Source organism: Nyctibius grandis, chromosome 8 (assembly GCF_013368605.1).
Source record: "Nyctibius grandis isolate bNycGra1 chromosome 8, bNycGra1.pri, whole genome shotgun sequence".
Taxonomy (NCBI): Eukaryota; Metazoa; Chordata; class Aves; order Nyctibiiformes; family Nyctibiidae; genus Nyctibius; species Nyctibius grandis.
Window position 1 is genome coordinate 43,132,878 of NC_090665.1, and position 21,901 is coordinate 43,154,778.

A 21,901-nucleotide genomic window follows, 5' to 3' on the forward strand; every position below is an offset into this window, starting at 1 on the left:
AAACCCTTTTGTCCCGCTGCTCTCAAGAGTTGCGCAGCCGGTTGGGAAGGTAAAACCGACCGCAAGCCCTTGTGTACGAAGGAGGGTTCGCCAAGGGGCAGAGCGCGCCTACAAGTGACGCGTTTGGAGCCGCCGCCGCCGCCTCCCGGGTTTGGGTTACCCGCCCCGGGGCCCCGCTCCCCGCCGGCCCCCGGAGCCTACAACTCCCGGGAGGCACCGCGCGCGGCGCGCACGCCTCCCCGCGGCCCCGCCCCTGCTGCTATGCAAATATAACTCCGCGGCGCCGCCAATCCGCGGGCGGGCTGGCGCCGTCACGTGGCGCGGAGCTTCCTTTCTCTGTGCGCCTCTCTTTCCTTCCTTGGCCGCCATCTTGTTCTCACCGCGTGTTGGGCTGCGGAGGCTCCGCCGGGCTCAGGTGAGACCTTCCCCGCGCCCGCCGGCACGGCCCCCCCTTCCACTGCCGCCTTCTGGCGCGGGGCGGGCGGGGCGCCGCGGCAGCTCGGCGGCGTCTCGTACCCATCCGCCGCGCTGGGCCGTGGCGGGGCCGCGGGCGCCGGCCTCTCCCAGAGGAGAGGACAAGGGAGCGAGGCCGTGCGGCGGGACGCGGTGTGGTGGGGTCTGCTCTGGCTCGGGCGGCCCGCCTCTCTCCCCTGGGGCCGCGGTGCCCGGCCGGGTGGGGTTGCCCAGGCTCCCGAGGGAGGGGGCCTTTATTCTCTCCCGCTCCCCGTGCTTTGCGGGTAGCCAGCGAGCCGCGCTGCCCGCCTCAGCCCCTTCTCCCGCCTCCCCGGCCGGGTCCCTCTCCGTGTGGTGATCCTCCCGGCGGTGCTGGGGCCTCGCTTGGTCCCCGCTCGCCCGCGGGAGCCCCGTCTCCGCCCCCACCCATCGCTTCCCCGCCGCAATGCAAATACAAGGGGGGGTTTCCCCTTCATTCTGGGGGTCACTGATCACTTATTGGGGCAGAGCAGCGAAATGCCTTCCTTGTGTTGGAAGGCTGGAGGTGTTTTTTCACCCGTTACAGATTTTTTAGGTCTTCCAGCCTTTGAAGGTCCCTCCTGACCCGTTGGAGAAGCCACTTGACTAACTTCCCTGCTATTGAATTGGATGAATAGCTGCTAGAGGGTCATACAGATCTGCCAAGACGTGAACTTCACTGAGTTTGGAGCTGGCTTATTAGTTAAAAGTATCAGAGATTAATTATTTGGAAATAGTGTTCAAAGTAGTGTAGTGTTTCTGTAGAAGCACTCGTGCTGTACGTGCTGATTTGGGTCTGTTCTGAGTCAGTACTTCAGTCAAATGGTTCCAACAGTAAACCGGCATAGTTGGAAATTTAGTTAGTACTTCTGATGCAAATGAAATGTCCTGTTAATTTGCCTCATCATTGTACAGACGCTTCAGCTAAACAGACCGCTGCTGGATCACTTTGTATTTTTTCGATGATGTGGCTTTAAAGCTTTTTGTTTAGGTGTATGTGTTTGATACACTGTTTTGGAGAATTTTCTATAAGTTTAAAAACCCACTGCAATTTTAAGAGTACTTTTCAAATGGACTGTGGAAAACTGTTTCTTAATATTTTTATGGTTAAGTTGTATTTGTATCTCATTCTTATTCTTTAGACACAGCACTATGAACCAAGAAAAACTGGCCAAGCTTCAAGCGCAGGTCCGAATAGGAGGAAAGGTAAGAAAACCACCAGAGATGCACTGTTTCGTGTAATTTACAAGGTGAAGGAGAAGCCTGTGTTTTTCAAAACATAGGCTTTAGTTCATGGGAGGGAGGAAAAAAATACATATGTTTAAGGCCTGAAAAATACGTGTTTTGTGTGATCTGGATCGTAGTATTGCTACCTGAAATGCAGTTTTCTTTCAGTTCACAACTGCTGGATGAGTAGCTTCCACAATGTGTAAGCTTGTGTTTTAATTCAGTGACTTGTTGTGACTTGTGAAAGCCCAAGCTGAGCTTACGTGTTGATTGTTCCAGTTCTGTCTTTTTCTTCTCCCTGCTGGGGAGTTCCTTCCTTTGTGCCAGCTCCAGGGCTTATCTGACTCTCCATGGAGCTATTTCTTTTCTCTGAGCCAGCAAGTAACTAATATGACCAAAAAAAAAAAAGAGCATATAGTTTGTTCAGTATGGGTTTTCATTTCCTAACTGGAGGTGGGGTTGTACAAAAGTTTGCAGAGTAGGAATTCCAAAATTGCTGTCTGTGGATCAGTTTAAAAATGTTAATTACTTGGTTATGAAGGTGTGACCTTATTAAATCACTGTGTGTGTGCTTCATCTTGGAAAAAAATAAAGTTCTTGGGGAAACTCTTTATATATTGATCAATAGTAAATAGGACTTTTTAAAAATCTAGCTTGTGGGAAGGGAAAAATGCTGCTGCTGTTAAGTGTCTTTTTGGTCTTTTACACTTAGGAAAAACCTTAAAATTGAAACTGACTATTAAAGCTGTAGGTGAAGGGGAAGTAAGCTGGAAAGCATTTTTTGACTACAGAGCTATCTCATAGGTTACTCAGAGTGCGATATGACTTTCAAAAATTAAAGTGTTGAGATTTTGAGAATAGCTGACTGTTGTGTCTTGGTTCTTTTTCAGGGAACAGCTCGCAGAAAGAAGAAGGTGGTGCACAGAACAGCTACAGCTGATGACAAAAAACTTCAGAGTTCCCTCAAAAAACTGGCAGTAAATAACATTGCTGGCATTGAAGAGGTATAGTGATAAAAGAAGTCTTTCATGTTTGAAATTAAATTCACTGTGGTGTTTTGGTGGTGGTGTGTTGTGTGTTTTTTGGGGTGTTTTCGTTTGGTTGTTTTTTTGTGGTGTCTTTTTTTTAAAAACGGTTTTGTCTTCCCCTCAAACTTACAGGTCTGGTTACTGATAGGTAAAGTTGTTTGATTGTTGTCTCGTTTATGTTAATGCCTACACACCTAGAGAAAGAAGGAAGGAGGTTCTGCTGTCCAGATAGTGATAGTAGAAGCTAGTAGGCTGTCATGTATGTGTCTTGCATTCATTGCAGAACAAAACTTTTCTTGATTCTTGGCTTCATGAATTTGATTCCCTACTTTAAAGAGAAGAGTAGTAAATGCACGTGTACTGTGCAGGCATATCTAAAGGAAGGGTTGTGTGGTGCAGAATATAAAGAAAACCATAAAAATACCTGGAGTAAGAATTTGCAAGTCTGTATTATCAAAATTAGGTCCTTTTACTGCATCAAAACTACCAGAATTGTTTGTAGTAGTCACAGGAGATATTTCTTACAACACAGCAAAGACTTTACAGAACCAGGTTCTGTATTAATGTAAGTAGGAATATAAAGACATTCCTTGAATACATTTATTTTACGTGTATAAAATGGGAACCGAAACACTGACATGTTCCATAACAGCGTAGAGAGCAATGCTCATACATGGGAGGACGTGCTCCTTCATCATTAACTCAATATTACTGTAGTACTTGGTTAAAGAAGCATAATATTTAATCTGTGATTAATTAATTTAAGCAGGATTGCAGGTACCTCCAGAGGTCACCTGGTGCATATCTTTCTTTGAAAGGCAAATACAGATTCAGTGTAGAAGCCTGGTTTGCCTGTAAGTTTTCATACCTCTGCTACAGAAGCAATTCAATTTGTCTGTTTACATGTACATGAGCATATACATGTCAGCTTGACATGTATATGCTGAGCTATACGAACCCAAAGAATCACAGAAATCACAGGATCAACCAGGTTGGAAGAGACCTCAGGGATCATCGAGTCCAACCGTTGCCCTGACACCACGCTGTTGACTAGACCATGGCACTAAGTGCCATGTCCAGTCTTTTCTTAAACACATCCAGAGATGGTGACTCCACCACCTCCCTGGGCAGTTCTTGTTCTCTTCCCCCCCCAGAGTGTAAGATCTTTATTCAGACACACTTATTAAGGATTTTAAACTTCTTGATGTGAAGGAAGATAATGCAATATGCTTCTACCTTGATAACTAGGTACATAATTGCAGTAAGTTGTATTCAGGTGGGCACAAGTTGACCTTGGTAAACTGTGTAGATAGAAGAGTAGGGAGGTTAGTAATGATGAGTCAAACAGCAGTAGCTCATCTGTGTGGTTTTTAAAAGAGGCTTTTAAGTAAGCGAATGAGTGCTTGAAGCCTTTACCATTTCCCCATGTGTAAGGGACAGGACATCTTTTAGTTCTGCAGGAAAGCAACACACCTGGTTTTTCTGTTCAAAACATATTTTGAACTCTGCTGCTGTGTGAAGATTGATAACTTACATATTTGTATATTTTAGATCTCAAATTTCTGTTTTCTCCCTGTAAGTTCTACTAAAACCAATACTTACGAGTCCTGTGACATAAGATTATTACTGCTGTTTGGTTCAAAGGATAGAACTCTTCTTTTTTTCTGACAAAATTACTTTCCACTTAACCATAGTTTAGCTAGAAGAAAAACCTTTTTAACTTTCTATTTTAACTTTTATAACTTTTTCCATTTTAGGTTAAAAAAATAAACTCATATACCAGTATAAACTTTGACAGTAGGAGCAAAGCAGGCTGCTGTAATGTGTGAAACTTAATTATTGGTGATTCAGAAGACTAGGGAAGAGGAAGAGAGCAGGATCAATGTATGGTGTACAGTCTTGAAAGAGTCATCATGGAATTACTAGGAAGGCATATGTCGTGGTTTGACCTGGCAGGCAGCTACATACCATGCAGCCACTCACTCACTCTCTCCCTGCCCCATGGGGAATGGGGGAGAGAATTGGAAAGGTAAAGGGACTCATGGGTTGAGATAAAAACCAATTTAATAATTGAAATAAAATATAATAATAATGATGATGAAAATAATAATAGATTATACAAACAAGTGATACACAGTGCAACTGCTCAGCACCCGCTGACCAATGCCCAGCCTGTCCCTGGCTAGCAATCCCAGAGGAGAGAAATCCTGAAACCGCAATCCTGGAAGAGAGAGCGAGCCCGACTTCCCGGCCAGCTCTGATCTATATACTGAGCATGATGTTGTATGATATGGAATATTCCATTGGCCCATTTGGATCCGTTGCTCTGGCTGTGCTCCCTCCCAGCTTCTTGTGCACCTGTGCAGTAGCAAAGCATGGAAAGCTGAAAAGTCCTTGATTTCTTAGCAACACCTAAAAACATCAGTGTATTGTAAACATTCTTCTTGTACCAGAATCCCATACTAATTCCAAAACACGCTATTCTAGCTACTAAGAATAAAATGAGCTCTGTTCTAGCCGAAACCAGGACAGCGTAGAAGACTGTTCTAGTGCAGTTGGTACGTAAACCTCCAGTTCTGTGTGTAAATGTGCAGGAAGCATCCTTGCCTCGGGAAGATTTGGCAAGTAGGCCAGATTGTGAATCTTGTGCCTTTGCCAATTCTGCTGCAGTAACAATAACATTTTCCTCATAGGTGACACAGCTGTGAATGGTGATGTCTTAAACTGATGTGGCAAGGCTCTTCTGGTAGAGCTTTTAGTTTGTAAAGAGTTACCACGGAGTTGAAGGTTTTGGTTGTTTTTTTTTTTTTCCCCCTAGACCTTCCTGATACTAACTCGTTTATGCCTTAAAGTCTAAAAACCTATGTATGTGTTTTGCCTTTGTTAAAAATATACATGAACTGTATGATAATATAATCCTTGCATATTTATTATTTAGTGCTCAGATAAGTATATTTTATGAAGGAACCATAGCTCTTGAATTCTACCTTTTCATATAGTACGTATGAACCCATATTTTATCATTAACTTGTATTTTGCTTCCAGTTTAGGTGCTGTTAATTCCAGATGCTTTTATTATGGTTATATAATATGGTTATATATGGTTATGCTCTAGGAGGAGCAGTAGTTTTGTGATTTTTAAAATATTTTAAATCTAGATTTGAATTAATAATTTGTCATGCTTGTTGAACAAGATGTTGCAACATTTTGGTAAATGTTATTAATATATTTGAACAGGTGAACATGATAAAAGATGATGGAACAGTTATTCACTTCAACAACCCCAAGGTTCAAGCTTCCCTCTCTGCTAACACTTTTGCAATTACTGGTCATGCAGAGGCTAAACCGATCACAGAAATGCTTCCAGGCATCTTAAGCCAGCTTGGTGCTGACAGCTTAACAAGTCTCAGGAAGTTAGCTGAACAATTCCCAAGACAAGGTAGGTCTTTTTGGAATCTTTCATTGCTGATTTAAAGAAGTATACCTGAAGTGTTAAAAGTTTTAACCCAAATCTAATGGCAGCATGTGTGACTTAAAAAGTGATCAAAAGCATATGTGCTTTTATTTGCCACTGTTGTGGAAATACAGCAGAGAGGGGAAAACATTTTTTTTTTCCCCCTTGTTGATTCAAGATTGTACGTAGACAGGCCTTGATTTAATAATATTACAAAGTACTTAGGAAAGCAAGTTCCATATGACAAAATACTTAGGAAAGCAAGTTCACGCTTTTACTTGAAAAAACTCAGCAGTTTTTTTTGTCAGGGAGCCCATTCTGTTTTCTTTGTTCATACAAAACATATTTTTATTGTGGATATAGAGGAGGAAACATGTTCTTCTACCCTATAATTCGCTTTGGAATTAAACCAAAACTTTTAAAAATTAATTCAAAATTGAAGATTTGATTACAAAAAAAATAAAAGTTTTTAATGTGATTATTTTTCTACTCACTTTAAAACCATGGGAGCATGGTGTGTGTGTGTGTGTATATATATAATGTGGTATAAGTATTACTGTAATTTTACCATTTAGAAATGGAGTCTGGGCAAGAATCCCTTTTAGAATACCCTGCTTGGGGAAGCACTGTAGCATGTTTTGTAGAGGTCTCAACTATTCTTCCTAAGCAAATTTGTAATTTAAGAATAGATGGAAATTTATTCTTCCAATGGTGTATGTTACAAAATCAGAACATGAGAGCGCTTTAAAGCATGCAAGTACTCAGTCTGACTTTCCTATGAATTTGTAAAAGCTTTCTTAGACTGCAGAACAGGTACACTTTTCATTACAAGTAGCTGTATCAGAGTTCATGTTTCATGTTGTATATTGCTAAAAACTAGTTCTTAATATCAAACTCCATTGAAGCTGGACATGCAAAAAATTGTTTCTCATATTTATACTGTTTAGAGTGTTATGGCCATTAAAAAGACTGTAATTGGACATGTTGCAATTGTCTGTATTTGGAACTGGAAAATACATTACCTGTTCTAATGTTTTCAACAAATAGTTATTCTTTCTAAATCAATAACTTTAATTTATTCTATATTTCATGTTCAGAGTTTAATTGAAAGTAAAGGGTTTATTTTCCTTCTTTACTAATATGTAAAAAATAACTTTAAAAATTTAGCAAGATGGATCATCATAAGCATATTTCTTTGATACAACCTCAGTACCAAATAGATACTTACTGTGCTTTCTTCAGATAGTACAGGAAGTCAGGCCAATGAGAAGAAATGCTTTGGTTTATTTTTTTAAGTTTTTGCATTTCTCTAGATTACTTGTAGCATGTTCCAACTTTCATGACTTACAGAAAACTAGGTTTGATGCAAGACCCTTGATATGGAAATACTTTTTCCTACAGTTGTGGCCCCTTGGTAATTGAATCATATCATATGTTGGTCGCTCATTGGTACCACATTATTATTGTATTGAAGCACATGACTTCAGTTAGAAGATTTAGTCACACTGTTTTTTTTCTGTATCATTTGATCTTTTGCTAGCTCTGCCTTAATACTCCTAAGCATTTGAAAATGGCTGTGCTAATACTTTGCTATAAGCATGTTCACAAGTAGACCTTTTGGTCGTACTGTTTACTGTTGATACCCAGTCATTTGTATGTTACTCACTATTGGGTGTTGGGGAAATGCTTTAATTTTTCACCTGTATGTTATGGGTTTTATTTTGTTGTGTGGTTGTCCTTACTTCTGTATAATGAGAACTCAGCACCAAATTTCTTTTTATAGTGTTGGATAGTAAAGCACCAAAATCTGAAGATATTGATGAAGAAGATGATGATGTCCCAGGTAGGCACATACACGCTTATATGTCCATTAATGTATAAATACTTCAATTAATTCATTTAAATATTTAGCTTTTAATGTGATTATACTTCTCACTTGTAAGGGAGTCTTCATATACTGGGCAGCAATAAAACATGGATGACTTTGGATTCCAGCTTTTGAAAAAAAAACAGATTTACTTTGTGCAAATTGCTTAATTCTTAAGTGAAAATAGATTAAAATACTTGGAGGGAGGTTGAACAGGTGATCTAAATATCCAAATAGGGTTTTAGGGCTGCAAAATGGCATGATTGACATACTCATCAGGTTGTCTTTAAATCAGAGTCGGGGTGGGGACTTTTATTTCTGTAGTAGAAGAAACAAAGCTTATATCAGTGTCTGAAAGTTTATCAATAAATAAATATTGTAGGTTCTTAATGTGTCAGTAACTCTTATCAATCACCACGTTCTTCGATATCCGTCAGTATGGTGTATTAGCTAAAACAACAAACTAGTGGACCCAGAGGTTCAGTTCCTCCTGTTTTTGCACTGGTTTATTTCTTTGTGACTTTGCATAAGAACTCAGTTCTTTCCAAAATTTTCTGTTTCCTGGAGTACAAGAGTTAATAGGTGTCTCACTTCAGGCATTCTTTAAAGAATGCTGGTGGCTGAAGGCTCAACTGCAGCTAGTAGAGCACCTCTGAAAATCAGATCTTAATCACTTCACGTTAGAACTTCTACGTTTCTGAGTGTTCCTGCATTTCTGGTTCCTTGTGTATGTTCAAACAATCCCTATTTTCTAAAGCCCTTTGCAATTTGCCCATGATAAATGGTGCACATGAGTCTAGTTAAGAACTACTTAACCTTTCCTATAATATATGCATTTTCATTAAACTTATGAAGGTAATATTACTGGGTATTACTGTATTAAATATCTTCATCTCTTTCAGATCTCGTAGAAAACTTTGATGAAGCATCAAAGAATGAAGCTAACTAAATCATTCATAGTTGTGGAAGCTGGCATGGACTAGATTTAAGAAATCAGCTATGTGGTTCCAAAGTTTTAAAGAAACAGAGAACATCATCTGTTAATAGTTCAGTAATATAAATATTTTGTATTTTTATGATGCTGTTTGTTCAGCATTTTCTGTCAGTTGATTTTGCATTTTGCACTTACTCCCAGGATCTACTCTTTTGGTCAAAAAGAAATGTCAGTGCAGTTTGAGGGGTGTGTGCATGTGCGTGTGTGTATGTGTGTGGGTGTACATATAGTGGAGAACAAATTGGAGAACACTTATTTACCTTTTCCCCTTTTCCTTTGGAAGTAGAAATAAAATGAATCTTCAGCATTGTTACTTTTTGATTATCACCAAATAGTGCACAGAAGGTAGTTAAGATTAAAATTTTGTCCGCATTTTGTGACCTGGAGGCATTACACCATTAAAACTTCAGTTTAATTTGCTGTTAACTGTTGTACTTGCAGATGTGTTTCTCATCCCTGTTGCAATGTACACATGATAATCGTTATCAGCCTTATGTTGATCCCAGATGATACCGAAGACGAGCTGTTTTACTGGCTTGTTTGGTATGGTAACTTTTTAAAAGAGAAAACTTGGTCTCAGAAATGTGGGCTTTTTTTAAACCTTTCTCAACTTTTTTCTTTTTTTCCTGTCTCTCTAACCGTTTGAGACAAGATGGTGTTTGACTCCTTCCATGTAGGCTTAGCAGTATGTTCTCCTGTTCGTTATGTAGAGTATTTCCCATGTTAAAAGGAAAACAGACACCTTGGTTCTCTACCATCAGGTCACTTCCTAAACTTGGAGGTCCAGTTGGTAACAGTCCAGTGCACCAGTTTTACACAGTAACAGATCTTTGCTTGAATAACTTCAAGCTGTTCTCTTGGCATGACTGCATTTACTAGCAGCTGACGATCCACTGTCATTCTTATGGCACTGGAATTAAATGCACCGTCTGAGCAATGTTTAAGGTGGGAGGAAAGGGTTGTTGACATTTTGCCTCCTCCTGGGCAGTTTGTGCAATGACTAGCTCTAAGGGGATGGTTATTTTTTTTTGCCTGTAACTTACCTTTGCCTATAAACCTACCTCTAGGTTTGGTGTCATCTATGTAGTAGCTTCTTAAAAACTGCAAATGCTCCTCGGGTGTAAGGAGGACATTGGGAGGGTACTGTTGGTACAGTGCAGTATTTATGACCTTTCTTTAAAATGCTTAATGTGAACCTGTTTTCTCAGAGGCTCTTTTGAGGTTCTTGATGTAACGTGCATTACGGTATAGTTAGACATCATTGTAACCTGTGTCAAGGGCAGCTGTGGCTTAAGAAAGCCATTTTTTTCCTCTACATCTGTCACTTAACTATGGCTTAATTGGAACATATCAGCTTTTTATGTAGGTTCAAATGTTAGAGAACTGTAAAAGTACAAGGTAAACAGTACATGAGTTCTGGTGACATCATCATAAAGCCACGAAAGCAGAGCTGTAGTGGTTTGTCATCTGAACTTAATTTATTTTATAGGCTTTGTTCAGTTTCTCCTGTTATATTTTATATACTACATGGATCTTACTACAAAATAAAATAACAGTACAAAAGAGGAAATGCTCCCTCTTGTGTGTCGTCTCCTCCTCCCCCCAGCACCAGCTGAGGAATGACAGGCGGATGCAGTGGCTGTTACAAACAGCACTACATCCTTGCTGACAGTGACTGAGGAAGATACATGCAGGACTCGGGAGGATCCTGTTAGAGCTCTAGGATTTCACACTCCCGTATACCCACTTGCCTGTTTTCCTTGTTGTGTTGAATGAAACCTTGGTTCGTTGTATGGCTAATCTCAAATCAGCTGCAGATGCATTTGTTCTGGTTATAAGGAAGAGATGTGTTCGTTAATGTGTGCGCAGGCACACTGAATTGCCTTTTGCTGCCTCTGTAAGTTCAAAGAGCAAATGAAGGATACTAGGAAACAGGTACATGCAGTGTTCTTCCATTTGCTTAGGGGGCCTGAGTGAAGAACATCTCAAAGTAGCAACTGTACCGAGTTTATGTATGGGACAACCCCTCCTCCTAAACACTGAGATACTGAAAATTAGTGCTCGTTGGGTTTGGATGTAGGAAGTATGTTGAAAGTAATTTTGTGAGACATTTAAGAGTAAGCATTGGAAACCACGATTCTGTAAGTTTATCTAGTTGAACTTTGATTCCTACAAAATACTCATTTAATTTTTGCTCTTGGTCATGACAATTTACATGTTAAACCCTCACTTTCCTATGTTTGATAACCAGTAAACTAACTAAATATGCTAGCTTATATAGTTATATTACCTTCAGTTTTTTCACTGTATATGAAAACAGTCAACCACTTATGATTTGCTGCTGGAAATACTAGAGCTTATCAATCATTAAACTGATTTTAATTAAAAGTAACCCATCAAGGCTGTTGTGGGAAAAGCTATTTTTCTTCCTATTTATTCATGGTATAACTCAAACAGTGTGTGTACATGCTGGTGGAAATGCAAAGTTACTAAGAGCAGTTTTGGGCAGTGTTGGTACAGTAAAAACTCCCCAAGTAAAGGTGAACAGGTGAACATTAAAATGTTCTTTGCTTGGCTTAAAGTATGATAACCACTGTACTTCTGAAGCCCTTGAGTTTACTTGCTACTTAAACACTGTTGACATATTACAGATATTGGTAAAGATACTGACATATTAAAGATGTTGGCAATGATTTGAAAACAGGAAAGTAGAGCAGAACTTAGGTTGAAACATCTCTTGGATTGTATGCGAGACAATCAAAGCTGAATCAGTGAAGACTGAAAGAATCGAGAACTTGGCCAATGTGTAAGATGGAAAATGCTAATCTTTCTGCCCTGACTGCTATTAGATCTGTGCAGTTCCCTAGTTTATGGATGGGAAACTCGGGACTGGCTGGCTTCTCTCAGGCAGGAGAGCAAGTCTGTAAAAACCTGCAGTTGTGGTGCATTTGCTCTATGGAAAAAAAAAAAAAATGCTCACGTATGATGGATGGCAGAGATTACTGTCAGTGATGCTGGAGACTTGGTACTGAGTGCTGGTAAGGGGTTTCTCATGCAGCACTCGGTAACAGCTAAGAGTCTTGGCAGGGTGGAAGGAGTTGGTACAAAAAGAACATTTAACATACAATACAGACCTTGAAAAAATGGGGTTCAGCTGACTCTAACTTTTGTTATGTAGGAATATTTGAAGAGTGCACAAGTATGATAAGGATGAATTTAGAACTGCTACTGAAGTTTTACTGACATGTGTTGACAATTCACTGGTGTTTGTCAACTTTCCATGGGAACTAGGAGTTGCTATGAATTCCCTTCTGCCAGGATCTTCACAAATAATATTTTGGATTTGGTATACACCAAATGAGCACTGGAGGTCTTACAGAAGATTTAATTACTGAGCGGTGCATTGATTGACCAGTGTATTGCTGTTAATAGGAAGAAACCAAGGAAATGAAGTTACAACAGCACAGTAAATCTGTGCTGTATGTTAAGAGATGGATTCATGCCTGTACTGAGGGCTGTCCTGGGAAGGATTCTTCTAAGTTCCCCCGGCATCAGGCTGCACTGCTCCAGACAGTAGGGATGTACAGAAGGGCTGAGCAACCTGCCCCGTAGGTGAAGGTGGGTGAATGAATTCTTCCCATGGCCCTTAAGGTTAGTCTGCTTTTATTATTTGAAGACAATACTGGTTTGGTCAACTAAGTGAACAGACAGATTGTTCTGGAGATCAAGATTGCACTAATTAAATGATCCACGTTTTGTACTTGAGCAAACGAAGTGATGCAGAACAGAAGCACATCACAGCAGCCATAGCAACTTAACGGAAGTGACAGCAGAAGTACAGGGAATGGTTATTCACATTAAACTGTTTACTTTCCCATAAAGTAATTGTTTTTTTTATTGCCCACCCCTCGCAAAGACCGGTTTACAGACACTAAAAAACTTCATGGATTTATTCAGAAACGTGGGGGCTGCAGCATCAACCAAGGATTTGGGTAGCCAAGCAGAGCAAGCGAAGAGACTTAACTCTAAAATGGGTTGTCTTGGTATGTTTGGGTGGAAGCTTGGGTTGATAGCTAGAGCAGGATTGTTGGGAACTGGGCTTTCATTTCAGACTCTGGCACTGTGTATTTGGCAAGAAAAAACAAACTCTTACATCTTCCAGTGCCTTGGTTTGCCTTTATTTCAGCAGTACTGCTCTACCTCCTGTAAGTACGTTATGTAAATTAATGAACACAAAATCTGGATGATAATTGAGCATCATCTGTGCAAATGGTACAAAAAGCTACTTTACTTCCACATGATAAACGCGTACTGTTTGGTGGGCTGTCAGTACTATTAAACATTCTCACTAGACAACAGACCCACAGCTTGCTCACGTGCTTTTTTTTTTCTTGGCAACCTGGTATCTGTCAGATTCTCAAATATTAGGCGGCATTTCCTTGAACTTTTCATTGCAGATGGGTTTCTTAACTATGCTAAATAAGTTGCCTCCTTGGAGTAGAAGGAGATTATCTGCTCATTTGAGTTCTTGAAGTTGTTTTTGATATTTTTTGATGAACTACCAATGTTAAGGCAAACATTGAAACAAAAAATTGTATTCCAAGGTCTTTTTACCTTTCAGTGCACATATCCCTGCTGAATGAGTTATGCGACCTCTTGCCCTTTCTTGCAACATTTTGCAGCAGCTATAGTAACTGCTTATGTCAAAAAGTAATATTAGAAAGTATTTAATGTATTTTTAGATTCTGTCTAATGCAACTTAGCTGACAAAGAAGAGCCAGTGCCATGTGACCAGCTTTCTACAGACATTGGGAAGTGTGGTGCAAACTACATTTTGAGAACATCAGGTCTGATTTTGAGGCCATGTGTGAAGCTGGAAATTTCCAAGCGATGCAAATTATTGCCAGACGTAGGTAAGTGAAGACTTAAAATCTCAACAGATTGTCAGTGGGATACCAGACCTTTGCACACCAAGAGTGAAGTTCCCTGAAAGGCCTTGACCGATCCCAGGCTTCCCTGCCACCAAGGGAGAAAGTCTTCCCCTTCCTTTGCTTTCCCAAGCGCCCGCAGTAGTAGCTGATGCCTGAGGTCAGCTGGATCAGCTTGTTCTTCTGGTTCTAAATTACTTTTTGTAAAGTTAGTTTTCAGATGGTTTTCAGCTCACCTTCCTCTTAAGAGTGGCTATGCAGTTACACCCATGGTAAAAGCTCAACTGTTCCTCCTCCTGACACCTTGCTTCGGTTGGCGTAGTAGCTTGTGAAACTGCATCCTGAGCCATGGCAGCAGTGTTTGAACCTGCAGCTCCCGCAGTTTGTTCTGCGTGAGTGGGTGCTTGCAGAGGAAGCTGTAGCTTCAAGGTCCATCTCTGTTGTCTTTGCCTTACCGCCTGCTAGCTAGCTTTAAATGTCTGTGAAAGAAATGGTCCCCTCCCTTTAAAAGGAAAGCGTTTGCACACAGTCCTTCTGGGCAGGCTTGGTAGAGATGACAGTCACACAAACCAGCCTCGCAGACTGAACTTGCCTTTTAACCCTGCTGCTTGCTCTGCTTCTAAGGCTCGTCTTGGCAAGACAGCGCAGGGGAACTTGGGGTGCTGCTGCCAGGGTCATACTGAGTTTGGGAAGAAGGGAAGGATTTGCCATATTGATGCCTTGGGTGACTGAGCTGGACTGTAACTTGGTGTTTGTTTTAAACTTTAATTGTGAAATAGAGGTTCAGTACAATTCACTGTGCCTGTGGGACACAGGCATGGCCTGCACCGTGGGCTGATAAGCTGCAGCATGTGTCCCCAGTGTGCCATTACCACAGCCGCCCTCTGACCCAGCCATCCCACTGCTCTGCAGCTGCACAGCACCGAATCCAGCCTTCCCTGTGAGCCCATTTTGCGTGTCTCTTTTTAGATGAACAGTGATTTTTTGGGGGCAAGCTGTTGAGGTTTTGATTCATGCTGCAGGTTCTTGTTCACTGAAAATCACTTTTTAAGTTATTTACTGAGATCTTTAATAGGGAATTTCCATTTTTGTGACAAGATCTGGTTTCAAATGATTTCTGACACGTTTTACTGAAAATAGCTGTAACTTACAGCATTTTTACAGTGTCTGGGGAATAGTGATGCAACTAAAGTTTCTTCTCTTGTTCATTTTGCAACATGTGCTCTATTGCTGGAGACTGGTCTGCTCTGTGTGATTGGCAGTTGTAATTAGCAATGGCTTGCATTTTTGCATGTTTCTGAAAGAAACAAATAGGGCCTAAAATAATTTTTACTTTGAATAAGGATTTCTTCCCCTGTCTGTCTGAAGTTCCCCACAGCCTGCTTCCTCAGCTTGACTGAAAGACATCAGGTTTTTTACATCTGCTGCTGGGTATTTGGATATTTTGCAGACACTTCTATTTTGACACAAAAGTGATGTCTGTTTTCTGAAAAACAGAATGTGTTACACTTTCTAGTCTTTTCTACATCACCTTTCAGCTGCATGATTTCTGTGTTGTTGTAAATTATTAACTTTTGAACACTGGGATATTACTACCTCTATCCTTCTGCCTTTTGAATTGCAGAGTTGCTTTCATTGGCAGCATGCAGTGAGAAATCATGCTGGCTGCTTCCAGCCCTGAAATCGTAATAGTTTATCCCATTACACGGTGATTTTCTAGCTCAGTTCTCCTGAGAACCTTTAAATGGGTTTTCCATAAAAATATTCCATCCACTCTTTTTCTTTTAAAGGCTATAGTCAAATTTGAAGGGATAATCGAGGTATTGTTTCTAGTGGTATGTGTGTTCTATCCTGATGCTTTTGTTAGAGGATTTTTATAGTGCAGTCTTGGTCACTGAGAACTCAGTGACTTTGAACAAGATTGCTTGCTCTTTGGGAACAAGCAGGCATACATCATTAGCATCTTCACTGATGGAAACTCTTCCATGAAAAAATTCATACACTTTTTAGGTTTTAATCTGCACAAGCACCTCATGAGTTTGCAGTAAGCTGTAATAAAAGGTTTAGATGTCTTATAGCCCCATTTCCTCAATGGCTCACAGTACCATCATCAGGAATGTATACCAAGTGCACTTCCCTTTGTGACTGCTAGTTTTGTCACCTTCCTTTCTCTATAGCTGTTGTGAGTATTGCCTGAGAAACAGCTGTTGAATTTGGGCTGCCTGACATCGCAGTATGCTAATACTTTCAAACTGCTTGGGCCCTCAGGTTCGTTATGGTTCGGGATGGCCAGCATTTGTCAGGAAAGAACAAGTGAACTAGTAGCTATTCAGAACAAGACTTCACTTGCATTGAATAAACATGGTGAGAAATTATTTTTATTAGTTTCTCAGCTGAGACATTAATCTGTGTTTAAAATTTGTATGAGATGTGCCTTGGTTAAATTTTTGTACTTCTGTGTTAACTCTTAGATAAGCCAGGATAAGAAAGAGGTGATTAAATACTTGTCCTCGATTAGTTTTACCCTCATAAGCAGTCCCATGAAAAATTGCCGTGGGAGGTATTACATGCACTATCTACTTGCACAATAAAAACAAGCTTTAACAGTTGCTCCTACCATTAAGTAATCCTATTGAAGCAAAAATATCTGCAGGTTTTATACTCAGCATGTCTCTCTTGTTTGGTAAAAGCAAGATAAAGGACAGATGTCAAAGATGCCAAAGAGCTTTTTTCTTTCTCTGCTCCCTCCCCCTCCAGCATCTTCCTGCTGTTTATACTATTATTTACTGTGCCCTATTCTACTGGCTAACATTGTGCTTAATCCTGATCGTAGTCAAAATTGTTTTGCAAGGGTTCTGGCAGTTTGAAATGGGGTACCAACCTTTTTTAGCAAACTCAAAACATTCAGCTGACTGACTTCTGTGTTACAAAGCTGAACAACTTACAGACATCTCTCTTTGAGATGTTGAGGAAATACCTGGTCAGGGCTTCCCAAGTGCTCTGACTCACAGGACTCCACAAAATCTCAATCATGTGATTTAGCAAGGCATAAATAAGCCTGTTGGTTTTTTTTTTATAGTCTTAATTACCCCTAGTGAAGCAATGTCCTTTTGTTTGAGCAGGGAGTTGCCATGCTTCTGTGAAGTCAAAACATTGCTAGGAGAACAGGAAGGTTCAAGCAGGGCCATCGAGTTCATAGGAGAAGTGGAAGGAGCATATGTACTCGTGACCCTGTTCTCTCTACATGTGTACACTGCCATGGGATTTAGTGGTGGGGTTTGTCTGTGACGGTAAGACCAAATAGTTCCCTGTTTGCCATCACTGCTGACTTACATTCATCTTGATCATGTCATTTATTGTCTCTGCCTTTTTTTTTTTTTTCCCCTCATGTGTACTAGTGAAACAGAAATGAACTGATGGGGAAGAGGGCAAAACCTGCCTGGAATAATTAGTGACTTGTATTCAGCAAGGAGATCTTTACATAACACCAGTGATGTTATTGCTTCTTGCACTCAATTTTTCTGTGATTTAGTGTTTATATGGCAATGCCTGCAGGATTCCAGACTCACCAGTCCATATTCAACACCACACCTGGCAAACAGGAATTTTAGGTATGTTTTCATGAGTAAGAGGGCTAGCACAGGCTGATAGCTGAAGCATTTGCTGAGCCAGTGCAGCTGCCACCAATGGGATATTTTCCACCATTAGTGGAAATGGGTGTAGCTAATGCCATTCCAGCCACAGTTGGGCGAATGCTTGGATCTCAAGGGCTGTCTGTTGAATGCTGAAGATAGTGCTCAGGGGAGAGCACAGTGTGCAATTAATGTTGCATCATCATTTTGTGTAATGGGCCTTGCTGGATACTAACTCCTTGTTATATACTGCTTTCTGTAAACAAGAATAAAAGATGGTCCTTTCCCTGTGAAGGTTATCATTTAAGGTATAGTCAAATTAATGACAACTGGTTTCCAGTAGTTGTAAATGGCAGTAAAATCCATTTACAGGGCTCAGGGCATCTTCCTTATAGAAACAGCATGAGAGGACCCTGTTAACAGGATCCATCCAGCACATACTCCCTTTGAAATAGACAGAAAATTGTTGAACAATCACAGTTTTGTGAAAATTGCTTTGAGATATTTCTTACCCTGGCAAGGTGAACCCTTCTTGTTTACTGGTCAGCTTTCATTTGCACAGCCTGTTATAGTAAATGGCATTTTTACCAAGCTCAAATACTTTCTTGATCAAAGTCTTTAGTAATAAAGAGCACTTTGAACTCGGCTTAGGGAGCTCATTTGTTTCCTTCTAGTATTTGAAGTCCTTTGCCTATTGCATAAATTACAGGCCTGATGAACTCCCCTTAGTCCCACACCTAAATTATCTTGAAATTCAGTTTCATCTTTTCCAACCCCTAATTTGTTAATCACCTGGACATTGTCACGAGCCTGCCACAATTCTGTTCCATTCTTAGATTGCTGTCTTGTAGCCTTATCCTTTTTTATTCAAGCACTCTCCCTGAACTATACATTTCCATGTTGCCATACCACATAAAGTTCTGGCTCAGTTTTAGCCTGGTTCCCTTCTTCAGCCAAGAGAGAGGATTTTCTTCATTAGTATTATTAAGGTGCTCAGCTTTTTGCGAACTATAGGGGGAGATGTTTGCTCATCAGCGTTTTTTTTTTGTGTTAAGCGCTCATTTTCCTTGGGAGAAAAACCAAACCCAAAACCTTTTCTTTTTGGCTGTCCAACAAAAGGGCCACCTCATTACCAAAGAGGGAATGAGGGAGAGGGACTGCACTGTTTTCATTTTGGTTTCAAGATGTTCAGTTTAATTCCGCATTTGGGCACTGTTCTTATCCTTTGATGGTTGGTTCAGGCATGAGTTTTCTATCCAGTCTGCTTTCCAGTGTATCCTTTTGCTTTGCTACAATTTACATAAAACTGTTATCTTATACAATTTATACAAAATCATTTATTTAAAAAGACTCTCCTATAAAGAGAATAAGGGATTTGGTGCCAGGTTATAATAAATGGGTAAAACAATTCCATCATTTTGAAGTTTATTCAAACATCATTCCACCTACAGAGTTTTCTCTAGTGTTGTATGTGTTACTTGAGAATCAGTGAAGGTGAGTTATTTCTGAAGAAATAAAAAATCCTTTCTCTAAGCCTTTTCCTGCTTTACATTTGCCTGTATTGTAGCAGTCTGGAGGGAAGGTGCCAGGCCATGTGCACAGACCACAGTCACTTAAGGCTCCTTTTTTATAACTCTCTTAAAATTATATCAATTTCAGAAAAATAGTTTTGAACACCAAAAAAATTGTCATGTGAATATGATCTTCAGAGAGCAAATTAAATGGGTTATAACTGTCTTCCCTAGTAAATTTATGGTGTGGGAATTTCTTGTCACTTCAGGTGACTGCGTCATTTTTCAAAGTGTTTCACTCTGGGTTTTACATTTTCAGTTAAGCTGTTGCTATTTAAAAAGATGACTTCCATGTCATTTGCAAAGCATGTAAAAGCTGGAGGCAATTCAGCATTTTGACACTCTTAATTAACTGATGGCCTGTCATGAAAATAGGTTGTAATTAAATGATATAATAATTTTGGCCATGTTTCTTTTTAAAGTATTTTTCTATCCCAGCATAATAATTCAGGTGGTGACATCATGTCAGTATATGTGCTGCTCCTTCCTCAATGCCTACTCAAGAATTGTTGCTCGTGGTTCAAAATAGCTTTAAGAAAATAAAATCCAACAAGTTTTTGGTGAAAGAGGAAATAGAAATTTAAAAAATTTTCTGTCCCGGACTGTGGCCTGTCATCCTGTTGGGGTCTGTGAAGGTGACACGTAATATGTGACAAACTACACGTCCTGTAAGAGATATTCACACGTTCAGAGATCTGCAGGGTTTCAAGGGCATTCCACTTGTGTTTGTGAAAAATGACTGGAGAAAACAAAAGGTAATTTTGACAGCTACAGAGCCTGTGCCATATTTGCTCTGGGATATTGCTAATGATTTGAGTAAGATTGTATTTGGATTTGGCCCAAAATATTTTTGATTAATGAAGGTTATGCTGTCTTCAGCTAGAGGGGTGGGTGTTGAAATGGGAGTGCTTTTACTGGATAAGCAAACATAGTTTTACAGAGGTGTTCTAGGATGGACATATCCCTAACATAGCCTGACAGTGTTACTGTTCAGAAGTGAGTGGGATCTGCCAGAAGCTGGTAATACTGACTGCATTTTGAGCCAGATTCTTTTGATGTCCATTTTCTCATGTGCTGCCCTGGGGAAATCTGCTGTCTATTCATCTCTTCAATCCTTTAATAACATTCCTTGTGCCAGGAACATCATAATGCTGAATGCCATGACTGAGACGTTACTATGAATATGCTGAAGATCCTTGCCTGGTGTGTGATGAAACACTCTTTGGGGAATAAGTGAAACAAAAGCGCGTGTAGGATATCCTTTAATTCAATGAAGAATGTGGGTGGAGAAGCAATTGAAATGAACAAGATGCTTTGGATTTTCATTAATGCCTTGAATACTTTAGGGTGTACTTAAACAAATCTGTGTGTGTGTGAACAGTTTCACTGCTCAAAGAACTAATGAAAGCAAGAGGAGCCCATGTTTTTTAACCATCTCCTCTCTACCTGCCCTCCATCACACCTTTCCTCTGAGGTATGGGCTCTGTATTCCCTGTGGCAGTTCTGATAGGGCAGAAATAACCATACAAAGAAGTCTAGACCTACGTGTTGCTGACTGACAAGCCACCCGCTGCTAAAAGTTACTACGGTGGCTGCCTTCCCTCTGCTGTGACCTCCGTAGCGGCAGTCATTTGCGACTTTCTCCTGTAGCAGTCACCAGTTGCCTCTTTCAAGTCTAGTCTGAAGTTAAGCAACATATTCCTGAATTGTTAAAGGGGAAAGGAAGATACACCTGTATCTGCAGCGCAGATGTGTGAGCCTCTCTTCTTTAAAAGACTTAGCTTAAAAAAACTGTATGCACAAAGGATGGTGGTTTTGATGCCCACCGCACCCACAGTCATTAAGGAGAAGTAGGGTGGAAAAGATCAGCATGCCAACAGCAGATAACCCAAGACAGTGTTGCAAAAGTGGTGCCTCCCAGATTCTTTCAAGAATAAATCCCTTTTGCTGGAGTTTGACTCTATTATGCATTGAATGATTTAATTACAAAAAATCATGAACCAGAGCTTGAGAGTCATGTATGTCCATGCATAGTAGCTATTTGGTTATCTCCAGCACAACAAAGAAGGGAAATGCTTAAGATAACAATGAGCCAACTACATCTACCACTTCCTTTCAAGTAAGTTTCAGTTCTCCTTTCTAAAGACAATCCAGCTCTTCCTTTGAATCCAGAAAGACCTAAAGGATAAATTCATATATACATATTAGATCAAACCGTTCACATAAACACTGAAAGAAAAAAAGATACTCTAGATTAAGGTTTATACTCCTGTTTACACCCTCAAAAAAAAACCCCTCAAACAAAACCAACCATACTGGAAAAATGTGACTGCATGTTCACAGACATGTTGACAACGCTACACTTGGACCAAAGACCTTTTCTGAAACTTATTTCCTACCTCAAGCAGAAGCTATGAGCTTCATGCAAGATGTGCCCTCACTGCTCCTGTTGTCCCTCATCCTCTGCCTTCCTATGCCCCAGGGCTCACTGGGCTCCTTCCCTCTGTGTCCTCCCTCCTCCCACTGAGACTGGAAGCTTTCTCTCTCCTCCCTCAGACTCACAGAGCTGCAGATCTGGAGGACTTGGTGATGAAGGAAGGTATTGAGAAAAAAATGTATTGTAGCACTCCCTCTCAGGGCCCTGGTGCTCCACACAAATGTATGTAAGGCCCACAGAGATGGGATGCATCACTGTTTGGTGCTGCTCTTACAGCATATGCTACACAAGA

General features: G+C 40.4%; 1 protein-coding gene across 1 annotated transcript; it reads left to right on the top strand.

The window, feature by feature from the left end:
* Window positions 1-307: 307 nt before the first annotated feature.
* On the top strand, window positions 308-11,441 carry BTF3L4 (basic transcription factor 3 like 4). Its single transcript, XM_068406772.1, has 6 exons — window positions 308-415; window positions 1,614-1,677; window positions 2,589-2,702; window positions 5,964-6,165; window positions 7,964-8,023; window positions 8,950-11,441. The coding sequence occupies exons 2-6, from the start codon at window positions 1,624-1,626 to the stop codon at window positions 8,994-8,996; spliced, it is 477 nt and encodes a 158-aa protein (XP_068262873.1). The 5' UTR covers window positions 308-415; window positions 1,614-1,623; the 3' UTR covers window positions 8,997-11,441.
* The last annotated feature ends 10,460 nt before the right edge of the window (window positions 11,442-21,901 follow it).

Bases quoted from the DNA above. Each gene is read 5' to 3' on its own strand.
- BTF3L4 (XM_068406772.1), top strand. From the start codon at position 1,624: ATGAACCAAGAAAAACTGGCCAAGCTTCAAGCGCAGGTCCGAATAGGA. The intron at 2,703-5,963 runs GTATAGTGATAA...ATATTTGAACAG, and splicing joins ACATTGCTGGCATTGAAGAG to GTGAACATGATAAAAGATGA. The intron at 8,024-8,949 runs GTAGGCACATAC...CATCTCTTTCAG, and splicing joins AGAAGATGATGATGTCCCAG to ATCTCGTAGAAAACTTTGAT.